At 31.8% G+C, this 24,916-nt stretch overlaps 1 protein-coding gene across 2 annotated transcripts in view; it reads right to left on the minus strand.

Moving 5' to 3' along the window:
• LOC134706377 (calcitonin gene-related peptide type 1 receptor-like) overlaps positions 1-24,916 on the minus strand; it is a 43,299-nt gene that overhangs the window by 15,101 nt on the left and 3,282 nt on the right. The window contains exons 1-4 of one of the 2 annotated variants that reach the window (XM_063565268.1): positions 23,527-23,617; positions 12,446-12,761; positions 2,455-2,574; positions 240-346 (exon numbers count right to left, since the gene is read on the minus strand). In XM_063565268.1, coding sequence (XP_063421338.1) covers positions 240-346; positions 2,455-2,574; positions 12,446-12,572 — 354 coding nt within the window. In that variant the 5' untranslated portion in view covers positions 12,573-12,761; positions 23,527-23,617. Of the gene's footprint in view, positions 1-239; positions 347-2,454; positions 2,575-12,445; positions 12,762-23,526; positions 23,618-24,916 lie in introns of those variants that run through there. The other variant, XM_063565267.1, reaches the window with a different exon arrangement.

A 24,916-nucleotide genomic window follows, 5' to 3' on the forward strand; every position in this document is an offset into this window, starting at 1 on the left:
AAGAATCCATTTTTAAAAGATTTTCAGTAATAGCTCAACGAACCAAAGTTGTATGCAAAATTTTACAAAAGTCCATGACATTAATTGTACCTTCACCTTAGAAATATGTATGTAAAATCAGCTTTACACTATGCTGTCCGTTTACGATAATATATTTGGTCTTGTATCATGTTTTTTGGGGTTTAGTTTTGCTTCATAATAACTATAGATACATAATAAAATTAAGTTAACACTACTACCCTAACTTTCTCTGTATCCGAACATGGGGAATAATTTGTCCATACTCTATCAGTGTCCGGATGTCTATACCAAGTACCATCAATGTTACAGTCCTTATATGGCAAGCCTGTAAAAGCAAGTTAAATATTTATCAGTCCAACTATACTTAAATAGTGTCGGTTGATTATTTTTTCCGTTATTAGGTCAGTCTTCAAATATTTACAGTCGCAGTGTGAAGTCAATGAATAATTGATGATTATATATACAAAGATTCCAATGCATTACGTAGCAGAAAAATATAATAAGATTGTCAATTTGGATAATTATTAAAGCATCATGTAGGATTCTTTTTCTTGTATCATTTTCGCAAACTGTCAATACCAAACGATAACACGAGAAAAGCGATCAGTTTTATTCGATATTCACACAAACTTACAACTTCAAATTAATTAATATTATTTCTGATTGGTTATCTTGTTACACGTCTAAGATTCTATTGGCTAGAATAAGAAATAGATTTGGATACATGTCCCTGATAGAAGATAGTCTATACTTAAGTTATCGAACCATTTATTCAAGCCCGGTCAAAAAGAACATACTAGAAAGATGTACATATTTTAAACGGAATAGTACATATGCATCGCTGATTTTTGGGGCTATGAATTATTTTTTTCTTTCTTATTGAAATTAGATTACAGTATGTGTGTTCAAGACCCAACCAACAATTATTGTTTCGTGTAAACATAATTCATTATACTTCGAATAACTCTATATCGCATCTTTCAGGGCATTTCGCATACCTGATAAGTTTATTCATATTGAAACGACATTGAAGTATGACTAAACAATAAGGAAACGGTATCCCAGGAATGTATTCGCATATAAACATTTAAAACCAATTTTCTACCAAGCTCCTACAGCCTGTCACTTATCGTTAGCAATTTAAGGAGGGAAAATGTAGCATTAAATGGAAGATCAGTTTTTATTTCAACCTTTTTTCTATTTACCAGAACTTTTTCCCGTGACTTTGATCGCGTCCTACGGGACACACAATGATCTTGTTTTCAGTGTTAAAAGAAGAGATTATATTTAGTCACTAGATGTCCCACTAGACATATATCTATTGCATCATTATGTCGAATTTATCTCATTTTTGAGGAAATATCTTCTGATTGTTTTGTTTGTTTTTAACTTATTAGTCGAAAATAAACTTACAACGCCATTGCAAAATTTGAAAAAGACAAACGACTGTATACAAAACCCAATACAGAAAACTCAAACCCGATGTGATCGCAGTTGCTCCAGATAGAACTATTTGATACGCATATGAATCTTTGATCGATATAAATGGGTTTTCAAAAACAAATTTATTTTCAGTTATAAGCTTCTTTCAAAAACCAATTTAACAAATCTAAAATTATCTTGCCTTTTTAAAACTGATATCATCTCACAGTATGCTAGTACCTTTAATGCAATTCCTTGTAAACTAAACGTAGCCTTTCTAACGAGAAAATATTCAAAATTCATTTTTAAAATGAAATTGACCGTACTTCTCACAATCATCAAAACGATGCATGTAATGTTTTTGTTTTATAGATTTTACATCAAAAGCTTTTAAAATGAAAGGGTTTTCGTCAAAAACAACGTATTTCATACTTCATATACAAACAATACATTGCAGATGATTTATGATTTAATGACTGCAATTCGAGATCAAAGCCTGATATGTAACATAGAAATAGAAAATACAAACATTATTAGAAGTAGTCAAATAAAAATATAAAAAAAAGTGAAGAAAACATATGTTATGATATCTAAACAAATTAGATTGCAAGAAAGGACAAAAATTCATAAGAATTACTAAGGTTTAAGTGGCAATTGGTGATATTCATTATGTGAATGTTGGCGTTTGTCTTTGTTGCAGTTCAGTGTTTATGTTGTTCAGTTGTTTTCCCTTTATATTTGATGTGTTTTCCTAAGTTTTAGTATGAAACCCGAATTTGTTTTCATTTATTACATTAAGTACTTTTGAACAGTGTTATACTATTGCGGCCTTTATTGAAAGTTTAATCCTTATAGTTTCCTTGGATTCACATCGTTATCAGAAGAAAAAAAACATACATGAACTGTGAAAGGTTATTATTACATCACTTATGTGATTCCATTGTGTGCTCCTCGGTACATAATTTGTAGTACAGAACTTAATGAATGTATGTAACTCGTCGATCAACTTACCTACATGATGACCAAAATGATGTTTCATGAAGTCTGGACATTGACTATAGGTTCTTGTTCCTGCTCTTGCATAGTCCCAACAATCATATCCATCAAATGTAGAATTGCAATACAGATACCCTAAACAAAAAATGGATAACATGGATAAATAAGGAGTAAATTAATAATGTTTTACACTAAAATTATGATTTTATAACAAGTATTTATGATTTCTCTAGGTCAAAGCAGAATGATATTTTAATGATAATCTCATTGAAGACGTTTTTGATTTGGTATTTGCTTCAAATTCATCAATGTGGAAGTACATAAAATATAAATCGTCAGTCTAAACAAAGAACCATAGAAAATTACGAAAATCACACATATCAAACAGATGTAAAACAAACATTACATATACTCTTTAAAAAAAATGAGTCACAAAATCTACAATAAAAGCAGCGTAAGATTCAGGTTCTGCTGAAGGGTACAAGTTTCCGGTTCAAGATATGGCACCCTTTGTGTTACACGACCAAAATAAATGCGGTAATACGTCATCGTCCTACTGTACTATTGCATGCAGAGCGTTACCTTTGTTGAATGTTTTCTGAAAGGCATTATATGTTGCCTTTGCTTATAAGTATCAAAATCTTATTCCTACTACACCTAGTGAATGAATTTTCACAGAAGCTCTGATGCCAAGTGTGTACTGTTGTATAATGAAGTAAAATGTTTTTGGATTTAAAATTCTAAAAATGTCACAAACAGAAAAGCAAAAGAAAAAACAAATACACAATATACAAAATAAATACACAGATAAATGTTTATGGCAATTTTTTGGGCTAATTTAAAACAAGACCAATACCGTGTCTGGACTTGTGTCGCTGCATGCTTTTGTTTGAGGTCAATGAAATACCATTTACAAAGTTGTTTTCTTCCGAAGAGATATTTTGGATTAACAACTTTATGAACGATCAAATACAATAATTGAGATTCAAGGCTGTATCAGACCCAAACTATTTCGGACCTATATAACCAAAGAAGTTATTTAAAATATTAGGCACATTCATCTAAGTTCAATTTTGCATGAATGACTTGGAACCTTAGTTTCATAATTACTTTTAAATACATTTATGGGGAGTTATTAAAAGATATGTTATAAATCATTTCATTACCAAAAGCACTGACTTATGTTTGATAATACCATCTCGGGCTTTAAATTCCTTCAGAAGTGTTACCTATCAATGTTAAAAATTTTAAAAAAAATCCCGCTTAAATGAAATGTATCGGAGAAACTTTCCGGATGTATCTTCTTCAAGAACCCTCAAATCTAAAAAGAGAGTCATGGATATATGACCCGATTCATATGACCAAATAAATGCATTAGAAGTATATTCCTGTTTAACAGTCATAAATCGATAAAGCGAAACTAAAACAGGTTTACAAACTAAAATCGAAAAATATATATCAATGATAAGAGGATAACAACTGAACAACTGAAACACACATATAAGACCTAAATTTAAAAACACATATTCATCTAGTATAACCACCATGACTTTCTAGATATCGTATATAGATATAGGAAGATGTGGTGTGAGCGCCAATAAGACAACTCTCCATCCAAATAACAATTTATAAAAGTAAACCATTATTGCACAATATACGGCCTTCAACACGGAGCCTTGGCTCACACCAAAAACAAAAAACTATAAAGGGCCCCAAAATTACTAGTGTAAAACCATTCAAACGGAAAAACCAATGGTCTAATCTATATAAAAAACGAGAAACGAGAAACACGTATAAATTACATAAACAAACGACAACTATTGTACATCAGATTCCTGACTTAGGACCGATGCAAACATTTGCAGCGCGATTAAACGTTTTAATTGTACCAAACCTTCTCCCTCTTTCTGAAACAATAGCATAACATCTCAATATAGAAAACCACAAGATAAAATATCAATTGGAAGGCTGAATTTGATAAAAAAAAAACAAAAAAAAAACGTAAATTAACACACTATGAACGAATAAATTTGATCTACGATATCCGAATGCAAATGCACAGTTAATAAAATATTAGGGACAGACATTCAAGGCCACAAAGCAAACAAACAAGTCCAAATAAAGTCATAACAAGACACCACAGCGAAATATTTAACCCTTCGAAAATAATCATTTTGAAAAAAACGGTTTTAATAATATCTACAGGTAAATGAAAAATTACTTTGTCGTTTTGTGTATACTGCTTGTGTGTATAAAATTCTTGTAATAGTTAGGAATACCAAGAAAGTTCTGTCATATAAATACATAATTTAACACTTGATACAAAATGGGGTGAATATCAACAAAAAACTATACAATTAGAGCTAGCTAAAACTTCCATGTGTTCAATCCATGTGTTCGTAGATAGTAGATGTTGTTGTGTCCTGTTAAATTGTTATACGATGATGACTGATGTTCCCATATTTTGACTATTTTATTGATTGTGACTGTTTATTTAACGCATCATGTAAATGTAACGGAATTTGATGAGACTGTTATTAAAGTGAGAGGGTTAGCGCTATAGAACCAGGTTTAATCCACCATTTTCTACATTTGAAAATGCCTGTACCAAGTCAGGAATATGACAGTTCTTGTCCATTCGTTTTTGATGCGTTTTGTTTTTTGATTTTGCCATGTGATTATGGACTTTCCAAATTGATTTTCCTCTGAGTTCAGTATTTTTGTGATTGTACTTTTTTCCATGTACAGATTTAAGGAGAATAATCTTGATGTTCATACAAATGTAGTAAGAAGAAGTGAAAATAAGTAGATATACCAAATAATCAAAGCTGGTATATAGACAAGATCCATATTAATATAAAATAACGGAAAAACATTATAAAAAGTATCAACAGGTCGAATTAACAAGAAAATACGATTTGAGAGTACTCGCAGTTACTGAGCCAAAAACAATTAATAATAAAAAATCATGCATCAGAGACTAAAATCAACTAAAACACATCCCAGGGATTTAGTATTTATTCACTTGTTCATTCATCTTGGGTTGTTTTACAATCACCGATGAGTTTTGATTTTACAACCGGCAAGATTTATATATTCATATTAAGAACCTACTAAGTATGCATGGTCTATTGCTGAATGTTGACTTTCTTATTCTTTCAAATATTTTAAGTATGTTCCTGCAATACTTAAAGTTTTGCTATATACATGGTATTTAAAAAAAAATGCTTTTGAACGCAATGTAATATATTGACTTTAAAACCTAAAATTAGATTCAGACAACATTGTATCAAAACGACATCCTCATATCAGAATTATTCAGTGTTAGTGTAAATAAACCACTCTGACGGGAATCACTTGTTATTGTTGTCATTAATAATAAATGTCAAATGAATATACAAAAAAAATGAACTAATTCTACCCGGCATAACTTAGGGGGAAAGTATAAATTTTTCAGAGAAATGCAACTGAACTAAAAAAAAGTATATTATTTGCCGAAGGACACATTTTTTAAGGTGTGTTTGACGTCGTCTGACATAACTTTAAATTAACGTGATAGTTGCATCTAAAGCAAATACCTTCTAAGTTCACTATTCAACGTTTCATTTTTGGTGTAATATTTGTCCATTAGTAGTCTGAATAGATGTCTACGTATTTTTATTTTTTTTGTGACGCTGAGTTACTCTCTCAATGACATATACCCGGCATCTCCTTCGTCAATATTTACATCAATCAAAATCATAGTTACTTTTCATAAACTGTACAGTTATTTCTATATCGAAACTCATTAAAAATAACGAGCCGCGATTTGTGATAACACGAAAAATCAAACCTAATTTTGCTTATAAACGAACGGATTCATTAGACAACTTTGACTGAAACAGTTGTAACATTAGTGGCGGAATAATTCTAAAATTAACAAAGAATATATAAGGGTATGTTATACTGTGGACCATAACTCATCAGTCACTAAACACTGAAGCCAAGAAATAAAATGGCTGCAAGTGGGATAAACCCACTATACTCAACATATTCAAGCTATGATTCAAACATAAAATCATTTTTAAAAAAGCTTTTCTACCCAGGATTGAAAAGAATGACACAATGTGTTTAACTTGAAGACTGTATCCTATTATTAGACTCTGTTGAAATGTTTGTTTCTTCGCATGAAAATGTAATTGCAAACATTGTCTCTTTTAGTCGAATAGATCATAAATATTATTTTTTAGAGTTAAGTGAACATGTGAGAAAACCGTACTCTATCTGCTGTGTCTTTTTAATTAATATCGAGAAAAAACTTAAGTACATCGTCCCCAAAGGCAGTTAGTAGACATGATATACATAGAGAACCAAATGTGAGATAAAAGCGGAATGTTAACTTCTTATCAATCTTCTTGAGAAATTCCTGTAAAATGTCTGCCGAAAACGAAGTAGCGTACAATCGGGGAGCATAGGATCACAGTTGGTTTTGTGTTGTGAAATACAAATATACTGTTTATTATAACATCAAAAACCTTGAAAAAAATTCAGATAAATATTTATCTAAAATGAGAGTGGGCCTTTTTTTCTATTACAAAATATATCATGACTTGTCCCTTTCAAAAAATAAGTTATTTGTTACAGTGAATTTGTTACTATATTTTCGATGTACTTCCAATATGCACGACGTATTTCTTTCTGTACTTTTTGCCTGGCTTCTTTGAATTTTGATGTAATCTTAGGATCCGCTAACCGTTTCTTTCTTTTGTATATGTGTCTTGTGACAGTGAATTTGTATAATAAGGGATTATGTAGAATCCCTGATTTTTCTGTGATTATGTAGAATCATTAAAATAATTAGTGATTATAAAGATTCCCTGAAAATAACCAGTGATTTTATATAATCACTGATAATTCTAATTATTATTCTACAAATTCCCTAATATGATTTCAGGGATTATCAATAATTAAGCTTCAAAAGATGATGAAACAAATTAACATAGACAACTTATATTTTTTTTCTTATTCCTTGCAACTATTTTAAGTAAACAGTTTCCGTTCCTGATCAACCTATGGTCCGAGACCACAATCATTTCGTAGTGCATTTATTTTAGAACATAAATGAAAATTAAAAAAATCCCACCTGCGCTTTCTCAATGAAATTTTGACAGTGTGTTGTACTACTTTTTGGGACAAATTATATCAAAATTATAAAAAATGTCATCGGCTCTAACTCAAAATATGGACAATTTTATGTTTAGGGCGTCTTGAAATCTTAAGACAGCTTCCGAAGTGCTAATTTTTTTACCTTTTTCAGCTGGACCAAATCTTTATTTTCCTTTAAAATTCTGGACCCAAATTTTTCAACAGTGTAATTTCACCCCCCCTACTTGCAATTTGAGACATTAAACATGGAGAAATAAATTTGGAAGTGGTATAAAAATTAATGGCAAGTAACCCACTGTCAACACTAGGGACTATATTCGTGAACAACAAAAATCAAGGGACGACAATTGTGGTCTCGGACCTTATATGTGAATCTTAAGTGATGTATTTCCCCCTTTATACTTAATTCAAGTGTTGAACCTCATTATGTTGGGTTAAAGAAAACGTATACTCAAAAGTTAATGCAAATTGCAAAATGCAACATATGCATATCTCAAAGCAATTACACTAGTGGTTCCAGGAAAGGGAGATCCCAAAAACTAATGGTCATCATTCACGAAAAGACTGAAGAAGGATATCGCCTTGCCATATATCATGGAAACCTGCGCAAATCTTTAATACAAGAAATCAGTTTGCGGTTGCTGATTTCAATTCATTGGTACCTTCAGATGTTTGTGCTGAAAACTCTATTTCTCTGAGACGTGCCGTAAAATCTGAATTGATATGGCGGACACGATTTTTTTCAATGTTGATATTGTAGTATAAACAGATGTGAATTTGATAGATAGGCTTGTAAAAAAGCAGGGCAAATGTATAATAGTAGATGCAATCCAAATTTAGTTTGTAAATAAAATGTTTATTTTTAAAACATTGTGCATAACATTAACATTTGTCAAAATGATTGTACGCATAAAAAAAGTTTTTATAACTTTTCATTTTTTTTCATATTCTCAACCTAAAAACAAATACTAAAACATTACAATAAAAAGAATAATCATTATGCCATTTAATATTTTCATACTGAATTTATCAACCCGCCCGTGTGGGCTCGCTTCAAATTATTAATACTGATACAGTCAGTATGAAAAAGGCTTGCTTGATAGTATTACTGATAAAGTCAGTATTAAAAACAAAACATCAATTATTCAATATAAATTTTGCATATCATTTAATAATATTGTGTTTGACATTTCAATATTTCTGTGTCTTTCATATTAATATATTATGCCTAACGTTTTAAAATGTTAAGGTTATTATTTGCATACATTACAGTTAACTTTTAAAAAATATATTTCAATATGTTATATATTTTAGTATGATTTCAGTTATTCTGTATAATCCCTAACGTCTTTTCTAGTGATTAAACATAGTCCCTGAAAATTTTAGGGATTCTACATAATCCCTGATTATACAGATTCACTGTAACATATAAACGTTTGTCATTTTTTTTCATGAACAAAACGAGCTCATTCTTTCCATTTATCAGTATTAAAGGACAAACATTTTTCGTATACAAAGTAGAGAAGTCAAATGCTATATATTGTCACACGAAGATATGAATTTAAAGTGTATGCAATCTCAAACATCTTTTAGTATATACAGTTGCCGTTGAGATACAACGAGAAGTCTATGTGAATACAGAAAAAAACTTCAAAATTTTATATGATTTTGATATTGTACATAGTCTCATTTAATTAGATAAATCAAACCTAAATACAGACGTTTGAGAGACAATGTACTAATAGATTTATTATCTGTGATGTCAATCAAATATTTATATCGTTAAATATATATACATATCAACTATGTTCGCTATCTTTCAAATATTCAGTCTACAGAACAGTCACAGTTTTGAGTGAGTTATCAAACTCATATTATATATCATATGCATACATTAAGCATTTGAAATTCAAGAAATAACAATTTTTGCAAATTACTCTAGAATAAGGAGTGTGTATGATAGACTTCTTAATCCCATCGCAATTACGTATCATCTAAAGATGTCAATCAGATATGACATGTTTATCTGTGTTAAGATTAAAATCGAATGTATAAGAAAGTCACAGTGTCTTTGACATGTCCACAAAACAAATATTACTTGTCAGAAAACAGTAGGCAGTTATCCAAAACTATAGTCAGAATGTATGTGACCTATCAATATAAATAATTACTTGTCTTAAAAAGCAATTCTTGCACATTTCAAAACACCGGTGATGTAGTTCACAATTGATTTCAATATATATTTTACAAACATTTCTACAAAATAAATATTTTCAATTTTTCTCAGTATCAATAAACTCTTGATTACTGACAAGCTTTGTCAATATTGACATCGGATTTTCAAGACGATGCCGAAGAAAGAAAAAACTATCTTTTCAAATTTTAAAATACCGTAAGACAGAGAAGCTTCAAATTCTAAAGTAATACAACAACAACAAAACTTCGAGGAGAATTCTGAACGGAAAATCCCAAAGCAATTGGCAAAATCAACGGCTGATTTTAAATGGTTTGACCTTGATATGTATTTTTGACCACACTGATGTGCTTTGGAAGCATTGTGATTGATTCTTCTTGTATTTACGCCAAAGTACCATAGTGATAATAATGAAGTGCAGAGGAGTAGATTAACTATATTTCCAGTGCTTATCATGTCGCAGTAGAAGTAAATTTGTAAAAATAGGTTTTTGGGTCTTTAGTTTAATATGGGGCTTACAAACTTTTAATACTATGGAACACAGGTCTAATTGGTAGAGAGTGGAGTAAAGGGGATTGAAGATTTCGCAGTAATTCTTTAGAATTTTTTTTTATATCCACATATTTTGGGTTTTGTCTTCATCACAGTTTTTAGTTAGACACGCGTGAGATCACTATACGTCGTAGGTTTTAAACGTTCCTTTAAATGCATGGGCATCTAGTTTTAATCTTTTCTATGTCATGAAAGTGTATAAAAACCTCGGCAAGTTAACTATGTCATCAGTTAGTCATAAAAGAGGGACAAAAGATAACAGAGGGAAAGTCAAACTTATAAATCTAAAAAAAAAACGCCATGGCTAAGAATGAAAAGGACAAACAGACAAACATTAATACACATGACACAACATAGGAAACTAAAAAAATAGGCAACACAAACCTCATTTAAAACTAGGGGTGATCTTAGATGCTCCGGAAGGGTAAGCAGATCCTGCTCCACATGTGGCACCCGTAATGTTGCTCATGTTATAACATAAAGCAGCAGAGGTATGATACTAGAAATTATTTCGCCATGAGATTTCAAAAATTAAAATATTCCTCACGACATTCGAGATTATATTTATTTGACTGTCAAAATAAATCGGTTGATATAAAATGAAAAGCTTAACACAGAAATATCCCTTTTTTAAGTGACTTTCATATCATAAGAAAATGAACAAGAATGTGTCCATAGTACAGAGATGCCCCACTCGTACTATCATTTTACATGTTTCCTGGACCGTGAAATTGGGGTCATACTTTAATTTGGCATTAAAATTAGAAAGATCATAACATAGTTAACATGTGTACTAAGTTTCAAGTTGATTGGACTTCAACTTCATAAAAAACTACCTTGACCAAAAACTTTAACCTGAACTTCACACTATCTTTTTGTTTGTTCAGTGAACCATGAAATTGGGGTATATACTTTAATTTGACATTAAAATTAGAAGTTAATATCATAGGGAACATGTGTACTAAGTTTCAAATTGATTGGACTTCAACTTCATCAAAAACTATCTTGACCAAAAACTTTAACCTGAGCTTCACACTATCTTTTTCTTTGTTCAGTGGACCATGAAATTGGGGTCAATACTTTAATTTGACATTAAAATTAGAAAGATCATATCATAGGGAACATGTGTACTAAGTTTCAAATTGATTGGACTTCAACTTCATCAAAAATCACCTCGATCAAAAACTTTAACCTGAAGCGGGACGAACGAACGGACGAACGAACGGAGGCACAGACCAGAAAACATAATGCCCCTCTACTATCGTACGTGGGGCATAAAAAAACGAGTAAATTCAGGTTGAGTGGAAGTGATATTGATACCACTTCGTTAATGGTATTGACCTTATATATTTGCTATTATCCAAAATGCATTCAGAGGTATATCAGATATAAAGGGTAAGGTATTACATAACCAAATCAATTCAGGTCTGTAAACATACGTCAATGTTTTATCAGAAATCATTTGATATTTTGCTGATTTGGTCTCCAATAGTTTTTTTCCAGAGCAAAACAATGACACAAGACACAAATACAATTTTATCTTAAAATGCCCTGTACCAAGCCAGGGAAATGGCCATTTTTATATTATAGTTCGTTTCTTTGTGTGTTACATTTTTATGTCGTGATTCTGTTGTGTCGTAGTTTTCTTATATTTGATGCGTTTCCCTCAGTCTTAGTTTGTTACTCGGATTTGTTTGTCTCTCTTTAGATTTATGAATTTCGAACAGCGGTATACTACTGTTGCCTTTATACTAAAAGGTTTCATGGATATGTTACTGTTTCTACAAAGTAATATTCAAATGGCAGAGACACAGAGTTACATCAATGTATTCTCCTACAAGTCGAATAAGTCATTATTTATCAGGAGATACTTTGTAACCACAAAACCAATCCCCCGAAGCCAAAAACTAAACACCTCTCATGCCAAACACCCTCATATTACATTATTGTTGAAAGAACAGCACTATTTTTATATTTTTTGTATGTAAAAAATGCTTTAGGTAAATGCACACATTTTGTATTATATTGTTTAGAAAACCAATAAATATAAATGATACAAGAAATTGTATTGCTAATTATCGCAAATCATCAGTTAACAAAAGTTAGAAAACTTACCATCTAACGGATATGTCTTATGAAGAACAGTTTTATTACATCTCAAATAGTTTTGCCAAATTTCATTCATCATCATTTCTTGAAAAGACAATTGGTTCGTGTCACTAATGGTTCCATTGTGTGCCATATTGAAATATTGTTCTACTTTTCCAAAATTAAATAATGCTCATTTGACATGTCATTCCATTTTTCGATATAACATAGATATCATTGTTAGGTATTCGAAGAAACTTGTCGTCATATACAGTAGCCAATGAAACTTTGTAAAGAGATAATGATCCTCATTGTTTTGTGGAATCAATTCTGACTGTAAGTTCTGAAATATTAAAACAAATACATCGGTAAAGTGACATGTTAATCATTAATTTATCAAGAAAATTGTCAAGGGATATTATTGAATAATTTTTTATATGACATTATCTTTTTTGTCGGTCATAATTAGAAATTAATGCATCAACAAAAATGAATAAAACATTTTGCTACCAAATGTTACTGTTAATGGTCTTTTACATCATCGTTATAAATATTGGAAACAATATTCTATATGAATCATAAGTAATTTAAAGAGAGAGAAAAAAAGCACAATTGCAAAAATGATATGAGGGCGGGTCATGCCAATGCACTGACACCAAAGTACGATTGAAACAAAAACATAACTACTATTAATACCTTTGCTTAACAAAAGGAAATGTATACAAAATGATTTACTTTTTCAAACTATTTTCACATGTCATAATGTTAATAAGGTTATCGGAAAACGCTTCTCATTAAACTAATATCTCTTCACAAATAGTTATGCAAAAGCACCAGTCTTCAACAGTCAATAAAACAGGTCGTAAGCCAGTCCATACCACACTTTGAATCGAAACCACACAATTTACTTTATACCCTTAATCCTGACGTCGATAAATATTTTCAAGACAAAGGATCGACTGATGTATACAAAGTACAGTGCTGCATCGTGTGACATCAGTCAATATTGTTTTTTGAATTTGATTATGAACCTCGGAATAAGAATTTTTTTCTAATTTTCTTATCATTATTATTATTGAATTGTGTATTATATAACATGATTTGTATCAGACATGGCTGGATATAATTGTATTGATAATAAAAAATGAAAAAAAATCCAGCGAATAAAAAGAAATTTCCAGCAATCTAATGCGAATAACAGACTTTAGTTTTTGTGCAGACCTTTGCTACTTAGTTCCCGACATTTATGTATATTTTTTTATTTTGCCTGATGACTTCAAATTTTCGCATTCGATACAAAGTTGTTACATGACTCATGTGGGTATCATTTTTATTTTAGATTAGTTTATGGTTATCGCAAAATACAAAGTTAAGGACCACGTGAAAACTTCGACTCATCCGAAATTTCGAGTCAACCGAGTCCGAGGCAACAAGAGTTAACTGTATAACGTTTGAGTCAATTATGTCATTTTTAATATGTTAGATAATAACTACAATATATATATATAAAAATCCGTAGTGAAAACACACTTAGAATAATTGTTTCGTGAAATCTTGTCAAAACATGTCAGCATCATTACATCTGATTTTCGTGCAGCAGAACAAAGTGATATGGACTAGGAAACAATTTTAAATCCCGCGAAAAGATGTTCACCAACTTGTAACGTTACAAACAGACAAACATATACTATGGAAAAGGGATGTAAGATACCAAATGGATATTAATCGCCATGGATACAAAAGGAACCGAAATGCAGACAAATAATAGTACACATGACAGAACATAGAAAACTAAAATATAAGCAACACCACATAGAAAACCAAAGACTAAGCAACACCAAAAACTGGGAGTGATCTCATGTGCACCTAAAGGGTAAAGATATCCTGCTACACATGTATCACCCATCGTGTGAACATGTTATTATAAACCCGGTTTAGAATAAGAAAGTGTAAATATTACCGAATGTAAGACGATTATCCCCTAGAAAACAAATAATAATTGTAAGTTACGGCATTTTGATAGATGATTGTATGTTTAAAATACTTAGTTTATCTCTTATTATCGCATAAAAACAGTCACGTTCATATTGTTACAAAAAAGCAAATTATCACAGCCACACGTACAGCGCTGTATATAGTTTGTTTAACATATCAGTTAAGTCTGATATAGTTCTTTTTTTCCCCTTTTTTAGGGGGAGGGGGTTGGTTGGACATGTTAAAAATAACAATTAGATTTCAAACCAGCATCATTAAAATGAATTACATAATTGACGTCAACATTGCAATTTAGCTGTGAGAAGATGAAATAAATTTCGCTTGTCCTACTTGGAAGGCTTGCTACGAATTATTATGACAACAAGAACTTTTCTCCCACCATATTGCAGAAAAGTGTATGCAGATTTACGAAATTACAAATTTCAGTGGAATAGACAACCGAGGAATCGAAATATGACAAAAGTTCGTGATCAAGTATCATTCCTAAAAACTGCCAGTTGTAAATAAAGACAGTAGTCGTATACTTCTGTTAAACATGATATCAAATAGTGTTATATCAAAATATATAGGTAATTTACAGAGCCAAGTGCTAGTGCAGCTATGATCTCTTAGCAGGTAGTGTTTACTGTACATTTTCATTTATATCAACCAAAACTAGATGTCAGCTATCTTCTATGGGAAGTCGCGGAAAGTAAACAATTATTCATTATTAAGATAAAATTAACGTTCAATAATTCATTTATGACCAAATTAAAATATGTTCAATGCAGCATTCAAAATCAAAAAACAAATTTGCAAATCTTTTCGTTGCGCTTACATAATTACAGTCAACGAGTAGTGGCTGTATTTCATCATGAAACAAGAAAATTCTGATACGAGATGATATCTAAATTCTGAAGTCCTCCTTATATGAAACATCGTCATTGCAGAGTAAAAATGTGAACTTTACCTTATACCAACAAAAAAACTATCTTTTATTATAACTGTAGTAAATAAACGTATAAAGACATGTCATTTGATGATTATAAAAACGTTGACTAAAAGTGTTAAATTACAAATCATGTGGGATATGATGTAATAAATTGGTCGATTATAGCTAACAGCATTGTTTATCATGTCTCACGAATATAATCTGCATACAAAATATGAAACTTCCGGTAAAGAAGGATAAATGAAAAAAATAAAATTGAAAAAGACAAGCGAATCATCTTTGCAGAAAAGTGCATTGCACTAAGTATCAAAGAGCGGTTTGAAGAGGAACAACACGTACAGTCATTTGTAATTTCCTTTCAACATTTTCAAAACCAAAATTAAAAAATCTGGTATTTCATCTCATAGTAAACCAAAATATGACATACTAATTCCAATTGACGCTAAAAATGCAATTCATGTATAACTAAATTATAAAGTATAACAGAATTAAGAAACAATTATTAAACGAGAAATTGACAGCAGCTTAATCAATTAGAGCAAATCAAAAATCAAATAGTAGTTAAAGTCAATAATTTCATATATTGTTTATAGTTGACTAAATGTTGGGTGGAAAAAATTACAACATCTTATATTTAGATACGAAATATTACTTTAAAAACTATTTTTAAAATAACGATGCCTAGTTTTTTCAATATATGAGTAATATAAGTTATCCGAGGAGAGAAAAACATTGTTGATGTCTATAGTATCATTGGAAATAAATGCAATAAGATAGGAGACACAGATAGATATAAATCAACATGTCAAAAGGTTTTTTGCCAATGAAAATTTTACCAATAACTAGTCCTTATATAGCCCAATTGTACATCTTTATAAGGTAACATGTCAGGAATGTGACTGTTGTTATCCATCGGTTTGATGCGTTTCAGCTTTTGATTTTGACATTTGATTAGAGACTTTCCGTTCTGAATTTTCGTCGGAGTTGGGTATTTTTGTGATTTTACTTTTTAGTAAGTTGAATCAGCAGTTTATTTCCTAGTGTTATCAAAGGAGTGTAACAGTTTACACCAAGAGAAACTTGGACTATTGGTGAGATCTGTTACAAGCAAGGTTTTATGCATATAATTAACTTGTTAAAAAATAGTTCTACACTGTTCCTCATTGTCACTGTTTTTGTGTACAAAAACGATAAAATTCAAGTTATAGAGAAATCCTTTTAAGTATTTCAGTCACTTGCATTATAAAAAAGGTAAGCAATAAGCATAACTACCATACGATGAATTATTCAATGAAAGGACTTTGTCTTTGTATCGGACCAAAAAGTCAAAAAAATAATAATCGTTTCTCTTTTTTCTCTATTTTTAGTATTGACTAAGGTATTTATATATATAAAAGCCATAGGTTCGTATCCCGATAGTCGCAACTCGTGCAAATAAACATACATGTCGGCGGAGGTAGTTGCAAATTGCGTTATCATGAAAAAAAACTGTCATTAGAAAAGAACGATCGTTTAAAGTAACAATTATAGTGTCGACCAAGATCTCAGTCATACGCAGGATGTCAACAAGAAGTAAAAGAATTTTGATTGAGCTTTTTAACAAATTGCATTAGGTGTTTTGAATCTGTGTTTTTCATTCATCTTAGATAAAAAAAATATATTGCACAAATATTGAAAGCGGAGAATCAAGTTGAACTAACTCCAGGGTGGACATAATTGTATTAGCTGATTTGATAACACCTACAGCAGACTAGAAAAAACGATTTGTAATCGTTGAAATCGCTGATACGTGATGCTGTTTATACAAGTGCCTTATTGTAAATATGTTATCATGCTAATATTTCGTTTTTACAATTTGTCAATGTTATCTTAATTAATGGTATTAAAATAATAATTAATTCTGACAATTTCAATAACTGAAAGTTACATTCTTTTTATGTTAAGCGTTTTTTACATCCTGAAAAAATTGCGTAAGGCTATACTTAAATGTTATTAAAATCTAAAAATATTATCACAAATCATGATGTCCTGAATACAAGATAATTCATATATATTCATGCTCAAGCTAGGTGATACTGATATTTCTAAAAACTGTATCGGTTAATATAAAATTGTTGCACCCCATACTTGAACTTACCATACGCTCCAGTATAAGTGTTACTATGCAGACTAGTGAATTGGTATTACTCAATAGGAGGGAATTGTTTATATGTTAAAGAGTGGTAAATATATAAAAAAAAAAAAATTAAAAAAAAATGAACACACCGAAATCAGACAACAGCAAAATATATTAGGCTGACACATATTGCTATCAAATTTCGTTTAGTTCTTTGTTTCTTAGGTTTAGATGAAAGGTATGCTGAATTTCAAATTGTAATCTTATATTCAATCTTAAAATTAGACTTTATGCGAAAACAATATTTTGTATGGTAGTGGTATATTAAAAGTACGTAATACAATTGCCAGGATAATGATTTGAAAACTATCCAATTATATGTTAAATTAAATGCAGTTTTATATAACGGTTATATGCAAATATAGTCATGTGAATAATTTACAGTATATTATATAATTATAATTGATTTTATTTTATCTTAAATTCATCAGTCTGGCATATATTATGAATCATCTGCTTATAGATTAAAAACACCAAAAAAAACAAATTGAAAACATTTTGCTAAGGTTATGATGAACGTATCTGAAATTAGTCCGATAATTGATATTGTTCTAAAATTTAGAAATCATAATTAACTATACACGCTGAATTCTTCTGTTTTATTTTTTACTTCTGCGACTATATGTGACCATGATAATACCATATACTGTTTTGTGGTAGATAAAGCATTCGATTGATTGATTGATTCTATCTTGTCGTACACTGGGTAATATTTCCTGAATTTTAAGGACGAGAAGAAATTAACTATTAAAAAAAAATGAAAGAGCCTTCAAAGTGGTTTGAAAGGGATGAAGGACAGGAAACTCCCACTGGACAAAGAGACTACTATTATTTAAGCTCTATCTGTAGAATTTTAAATATTATGACAAAATAGTCCTGAGGTCAGATCTTTGATCGTTTCCTAACAACTTATCAAAACTTCTAAAATTTGTATAGCTTGAAATTTTGAAATGCCACAGTGGTTCCAGATCTTTAGTATCCCATCTAGTGATTGGGTTTGTCACTTCGTCGTTTCATTATGTCAGTTGTTTCCCTCGTTACCAACTTAATTTAGATTAAACCAGACGTATTAATGTTTTTGCAGGTCGGGTTGCTCTCTAAATGACAACATCTTTTTGTGTCTCTCCTTCAAAAATTATTAAAATACGATTTTTGAAAGGTTCAGAATAAGTAGCTTCTGTCATGTAATGACCACAATCAACGGACTGATATTACTGCCATGGTTTGGTGCGCATATTGCACCACCCCCTCCCCCAAAAAATTTTAAAATTTAATCAAGCTTTGTCATCGAGGCGTTAAATGCATGGACTGACGGTGCTGATACGACTCCAGGAGGAATAGCGTTCCAATCCCGGATGGTTCTTTGGAAGAATGAGTGTTTTCGGTAATCACAGGATGCTGATGGTACTTGGAAGGATTTATTATGCATGTTTCGTGTCATTCCTTTTGGTGGTATCAGAAGACCTTCCTTTGACATGGCCACTTTGTTGTTTTCTATTTTGTATGGCATTGTGAGTCTCGCTTCTTTCCTTCTTTGTTCTAAGGATTTCCATTTCAGATGTTGTAGCATCAAGTTAACGCTGGAGTGGTTATGATGTGTGTTAGATACGTAGCGAGCTCCTTTTCTTTGTACCATCTCAAGTCTGTTAGTCTCTGTCTTAAGGTATGGATCCCATACTGGACTGGCATATTCTACAATTGGACGTATCAATGTGTATAGGCATTATCCTTCACAATAGTTGATCCTATACCGGTATTCGAATTTCTTTTGAGGAAACCAATTATTCGATTTGCCTTTTTGCATATGCTATTTACGTGGTCATTCCATCTGAGTTCGGATGTAAATGTGCAGACTATGTATTTTGCACTGCTGACTAATTCAAGAATTTGACTATGTAGGCTGTATGAAGTTGCAATTATGTTGTTTTTTCTGCTGATGCTGAGTACATTGTATTTGTCAGGGTGGAATGACATTTTCCATTTTGATTCCCATATTCCAAGTTTGTCCAGATCTAGTTGTAAATAATGTGAATCTTTGTCTGATGATATCGTAAGGTAAGCTATTGTGTCGTCTACAAAAAGTCGGACTGTAGATTTAACTCCATCTGGCATGTCGTTAATGTAGAACAGGAATATTGACGGCCAAAGTACTGAGCCTTGGGGTACTCCTGACTCTACATCAATATGAGATGAACTTTCTCCATCAACAACTACTGCTTGGGTTTGATAAGACAGGAAGCTAGCGATCCACTTATTTACATTTCCTTGGATCCCATAGTGTTCCAGATTATGAGGAGACTGCGACCGACCACCTTATCAACGGCTTTCGAAAAGTCCATAATGAGAACATCCGTTTGCTTTCCTGCGCTCATGTTGTTGGTGATGTCATCCACAAGTTCAATCAACTGGGTTTCGCATGATCTTTTGCTACGAAATCCATGTTGTAATGGATATATAATATTGTGGAGATCTGCATTATTCATAATAGGACTAGTTATCATGTGTTCCATGAGTTTACAGCAGATACATGTCAGAGATATTGGTCGATAATTCTCTGCTTTGTATCTCTCTCCTTTCTTGATGACTGGGCTTACACTGTCTTTTTGTGTCAGGATGTATAAGTACCCGGCCACGTCCACTTTTATTTTTTGTCTATCTGATGAGTTAAGCCTTTTTCAACTGATTTTTATAGTTCGTTCTTATGTTGTACTGTTATACCACTGTCCCAGGTTAGGAGAGGGTTGGGATCCCGCTAACATGTTTAACCCCGCCACATTATTTATGTATGTGCCTGTCCCAAGTCAGGAGCCTGTTATTCAGTGGTTGTCGTTTGTTTATGAGTTACATATTTGTTTTTCGTTCATTTTTTTACATAAATAAGACCGTTAGTTTTCTCGTTTTACATTGTCTTATCGGGGCCTTTTAAAGCTGACTATATGCGGTATGGGCTTTGCTCATTGTTGAAGGCCGTACGGTGACCTATAATTGTTAACGTTTGTGTCATTTTGGTCTTTTGTGGATAGTTGTCTCATTGGCAATCATACCACATCTTCTTTTTTATAATTACGTTGGCGTTCTTCCAGTCAGTATTTATGATGTTGTAAAGATGATATTTGAATTGGGGCTATCCCGGTTGCTTGTTCTTAAGGTTCATGTGGACCCTTTGGCTAAAATGGCCGTATTTTCACCTCAAAATTTACTCTGCGTATTGACAAATCTCTGCATCTGAAAAAGTTTTAAGGCATAGCTTGCCCTAGATAAATAGAATTCAAATGCTTTGTTTGATTTAGAAAATTCATAACTTAACTGGATTTTGCTGTGCACTTTTTTTCGTCCCTGCAGAAGATGATAAAATTAACAAACAGTTGAGTTTTGCTTGATATGGTCTAAAGTTTAAATCACCAATTATTGTCAGATATCTATTGTCCATCTATTGTCCATGTCAATCAATAACGCTCACTTCAATTCTCAAACCTGCTTCACAACTCAGTTTATTTTGGCACTTTCTGGAGGAATGAAAAAAAGTGAAGTGCAAATTCCTGGTTAGTTTTTATTTTTCTAAAACATAAAAATATTTGAAATTTATTTATCTAGGGCATGCTAACATTTTTACAGATGCACATGTTTTTTTTGTACTCAGAGTAAATTTTGAGGTGAAAATACGGCCATTTTAGCCAAAGGGTCCACATGAACCTTAAGTATTCTTGGTTTTAGATTGTCTGGTCCTGATCTATTTTTGTAAGAAGTTTCAGCACTCCATTTTCTGTTATGATTAGTTCTTCAGCACCACTGCTATCAGTCTTCATTTGCTTAATATAAGTCCAGAAACGTGTCATATTGCTGTGTGGTTTGGTTTCCTTTTTAGGTGTTACTATATTTTCGATGTACTTCCAATATGCACGACGTAGTTCTTTCTGTACCTTTTGCCTGGCTTCTTTGAATTTTGATGTAATCTTAGGATCCGCTGACCTTGTCTGTCTTTTGTATAGTCTGTCACGGCGGCGTATTAATTTACGTACATTGGGTGTTAGCCAAGGTAGGTTATCTTTCTGTTTGCTATCTTGTGCGGGATATGATTTGTTAAACTTTGGTTTAGCTTGGTTTTGAACAACAACCATAGTTCCTCTGCTGAGCTCCCATTTGAAGGTAGATTTCTGATCTTTTCATGATTTGGATCATTTCTTCTTTGATGGTTTCCCAGTTTGCTCTGCTGTGCGTGTGAAGCGTGTTGGATTGTTCGTAATCACTAAATCTAGTGTGTTAGGGCCTCTTGTTGGTTCCTCCACTAGTTGAACAAGTCCATTGTCGTCTAGAATGTAGCCAGACTTGTAGTGGTTTTTCTGATATGTTGATTCCGGTTTCAGGGTACTTGTTATCCATTTCCAGCCTGGAAGATTGAAGTCGCCACCAACAATTACGAAGGCATTCTTTGTAGCATTGACTTTTTCAAGACTTCGCCCAAGTTCTTCTATGCTTTCTTCATTTGATGTTTTAGGGTTATAGTAGGATGCAAGATATAATTTTTTACTGCCAGCTAGGCTGATTTTCGTCCAAACAATCTCGCAATTTGTTTGTAGCTCGGGTACAGGTGTGCTTAGATGGTCATGATTTATTGATATTAGCACCCCGCCCATTTCAAGCGATTACTTCTGTAGATGGTATAATTTGGTGGAAACATTTGGTTATCTTTTACAGAAGAGTCTATCCAGGTTTCTGTTCCTATGACAATATCTGGTTAAGTGCTTTCAATCAAGTTCTTAACTAATCCTTGTTTTGATTTGATCGACTGAAAATTTACTGTAAGCATCTTGATAGGTACGATTTTTTTACTCTTCTGCTGCTTATGGACTTAAAGCGACCAGTTTGTTCTTTTATGCTTTTGACGATGTATTTTGTTTTTCAATTTGGCAGTAAAGGGTGTTATATAAGCTATATAATTGAAATTATCAGTGGATATGGCTAATATCTTGTTGCCCGATTTAGTCTTATAGCTTAATCAAATTGCAAAATCAAAAGCCTAAAGACATCAAACGAATGGATAACAACTTTCATATTCTTGACTTGTTACAGGCATTTCCTTATATAGAAAACGGTTGATTAAACCTGCTCTATAGCTAGCCGAACTTCTCATCTCTGACACTCTTACAAAACCAGTTCAACCCACCATTGTTTTCGTAAAATGTCCTGTACCAAGTCAAGAAAATGGTCATTGTTATATTATAGTTCGTTTCTTTGCGTGTTACATTTTAATACTGTGTTTCTGTTGTGTCGTAGTTCTCCTCTTATATTTGATGTGTTTCCATCAGTTTTAGTTTGTAACCCGGATTTTTTTCATTCTTAATCGATATATGAATTTCGAACAGCGGTATACTACTGTCGCCTTTATAGCTCTGATTCCTTTTATGGATTTGGCTATACTTTTTGGACCTTTTAGGTTATAGCTCTTCATTTTTTATATAAGCTTTGGTTTTCAAATATTTTGGCTACGAGCATCACTGAAGAGACATGTATTGTCGAAATGCGCATCTGTTGCAGGAAAGTTGGTACCGTTAATGTTATTATATATGACAGTCGTATCAAATTTTATTATATTGACAAGGCTGTGAACAAAACAAACAGTCATAATACGTTTAAATGTCAAAAATAGGGGTACATCAGTCAACATACTGGTATAATCTTATTCACTATAAAGACAAATAAATATGTAACAAAAAGCACAAAAGGGCATATAGACAAATCACATTAGCAAAAAAAAATACAACAACTGTGAAATACAGTTGTCAGATAAAGTTATGATTTACTATTCATTGTAATTACGAACCGAAATGTCTAAAATGAAAAAAAAGAGCATTTGCATAACAGTAAACATCTAGAAAAAAACAGTTCATACATACATTAAATTTCTCTAGTTGAAATATTTCATTTTAATTCATCGTGTTTTTATTATTTTATCCAATCAAATTGTATGGCCATAATAAAAACTTAAGTTAAATAAGTAAAACATACAAAATACCAATATAACACTATTAACGTTTCCTTCTCCTCGTCTGTTTGACGTAATCATAAAGCGATGAGATATGATTGTCAAAGAGACAACTATCAACAAGGATATAAATAAGGAAAGTTTAATCAACATAATTAAAGTTTTACGTAACACAAATTAAGTATTTAGCAGAGCTTGAAATACGCACAATTACTATTGGTTATCAAGATTGTTCCAATTGACTGAGTTCAAACAGGGTTATAACAACATTTTAAACAAATACCGGTATATCACTGTATCATGGAAAAAATCAAATATCGTGATATGTTGACGGATTTATTAGACTAATTGATATGTTCTTTAGTTTTTTCAATTACATAATAGATCAGGAAATCATTATCGGTATTAATCATGTTTGATTAAAACTTTGTTGTTCTACGTTGCATAAACGGTTGTTATATGCGTATGGGGAAAAATAGACTCAGTACAAGACCCCCCTCGTACAACCAAAGAAGATGTCACTCATCATTTTCGTAATTACGTTTTATTCCAATTATTGTAAATGTTGCTTATAAGAACAAAAAGATGTGATGTGATTGCAAACGACATAGAAGATTACAACGAAAGGTCACCGTATGGCCTATGCCGATTTTGCAACTATTATGATGCATTTGTAACTAATATACACATCGAATACATTTAATGCATTTAATACATAAGAATATGTTCAATAACACTAATAATGTATTAAAAATTAAACAGCAATGTTAACCGTTATGCAAAAGTTAGGTTTTTAATCGTACGACCTTTAACAATGAGTAAATAAACGCATCATAGATAACAGGAATTAAATTTTGAATTTTAGTCAGACGCGCGTTTCGTCTTTAAAAAACTCGCCAATTACGCTCGAACCATAAAACGTTGAAATGGCCAAAAAAGTACGAAGTTGAAGAGCACCAGAACCTAAAATTCCCTAAACTTTTGCCAAATACAGCTAAGGTAACCTAATCCTGAGGTAGAAAAGCCCAAGTATTTCAATCCAACTTGTTATCAGTCGATTTATAATTATGACCATATCAATGATAATTCATCTCAACACAGAAGTGCTGACTACTGACTGGTGATACCCTCGGGGAATAAAAACTCCACCAGCAGTGGCATCGAGCCAGTGGTTGAACATAAATTCCTATCGCATAGTCAGCTAGACAAGGTACACGAAATGACAAATTTAAAATTTTCAAACAAGAAAACACGCGGCCTGATTTATGAGCAAGACAATGAACGAAAAACAAATATGGAATACTGGAACAAACGCATAACACTAAATTACAGGCTCCTGACTTGGGAGAACATGAAGCCACTTATAGAATGTGACGGTGTTAAAAATGCTTTAGACAGTGGTGTAACCGTATG

This window comes from Mytilus trossulus, chromosome 2, assembly GCF_036588685.1.
Source record: "Mytilus trossulus isolate FHL-02 chromosome 2, PNRI_Mtr1.1.1.hap1, whole genome shotgun sequence".
Taxonomy (NCBI): domain Eukaryota; kingdom Metazoa; phylum Mollusca; class Bivalvia; order Mytilida; family Mytilidae; genus Mytilus; species Mytilus trossulus.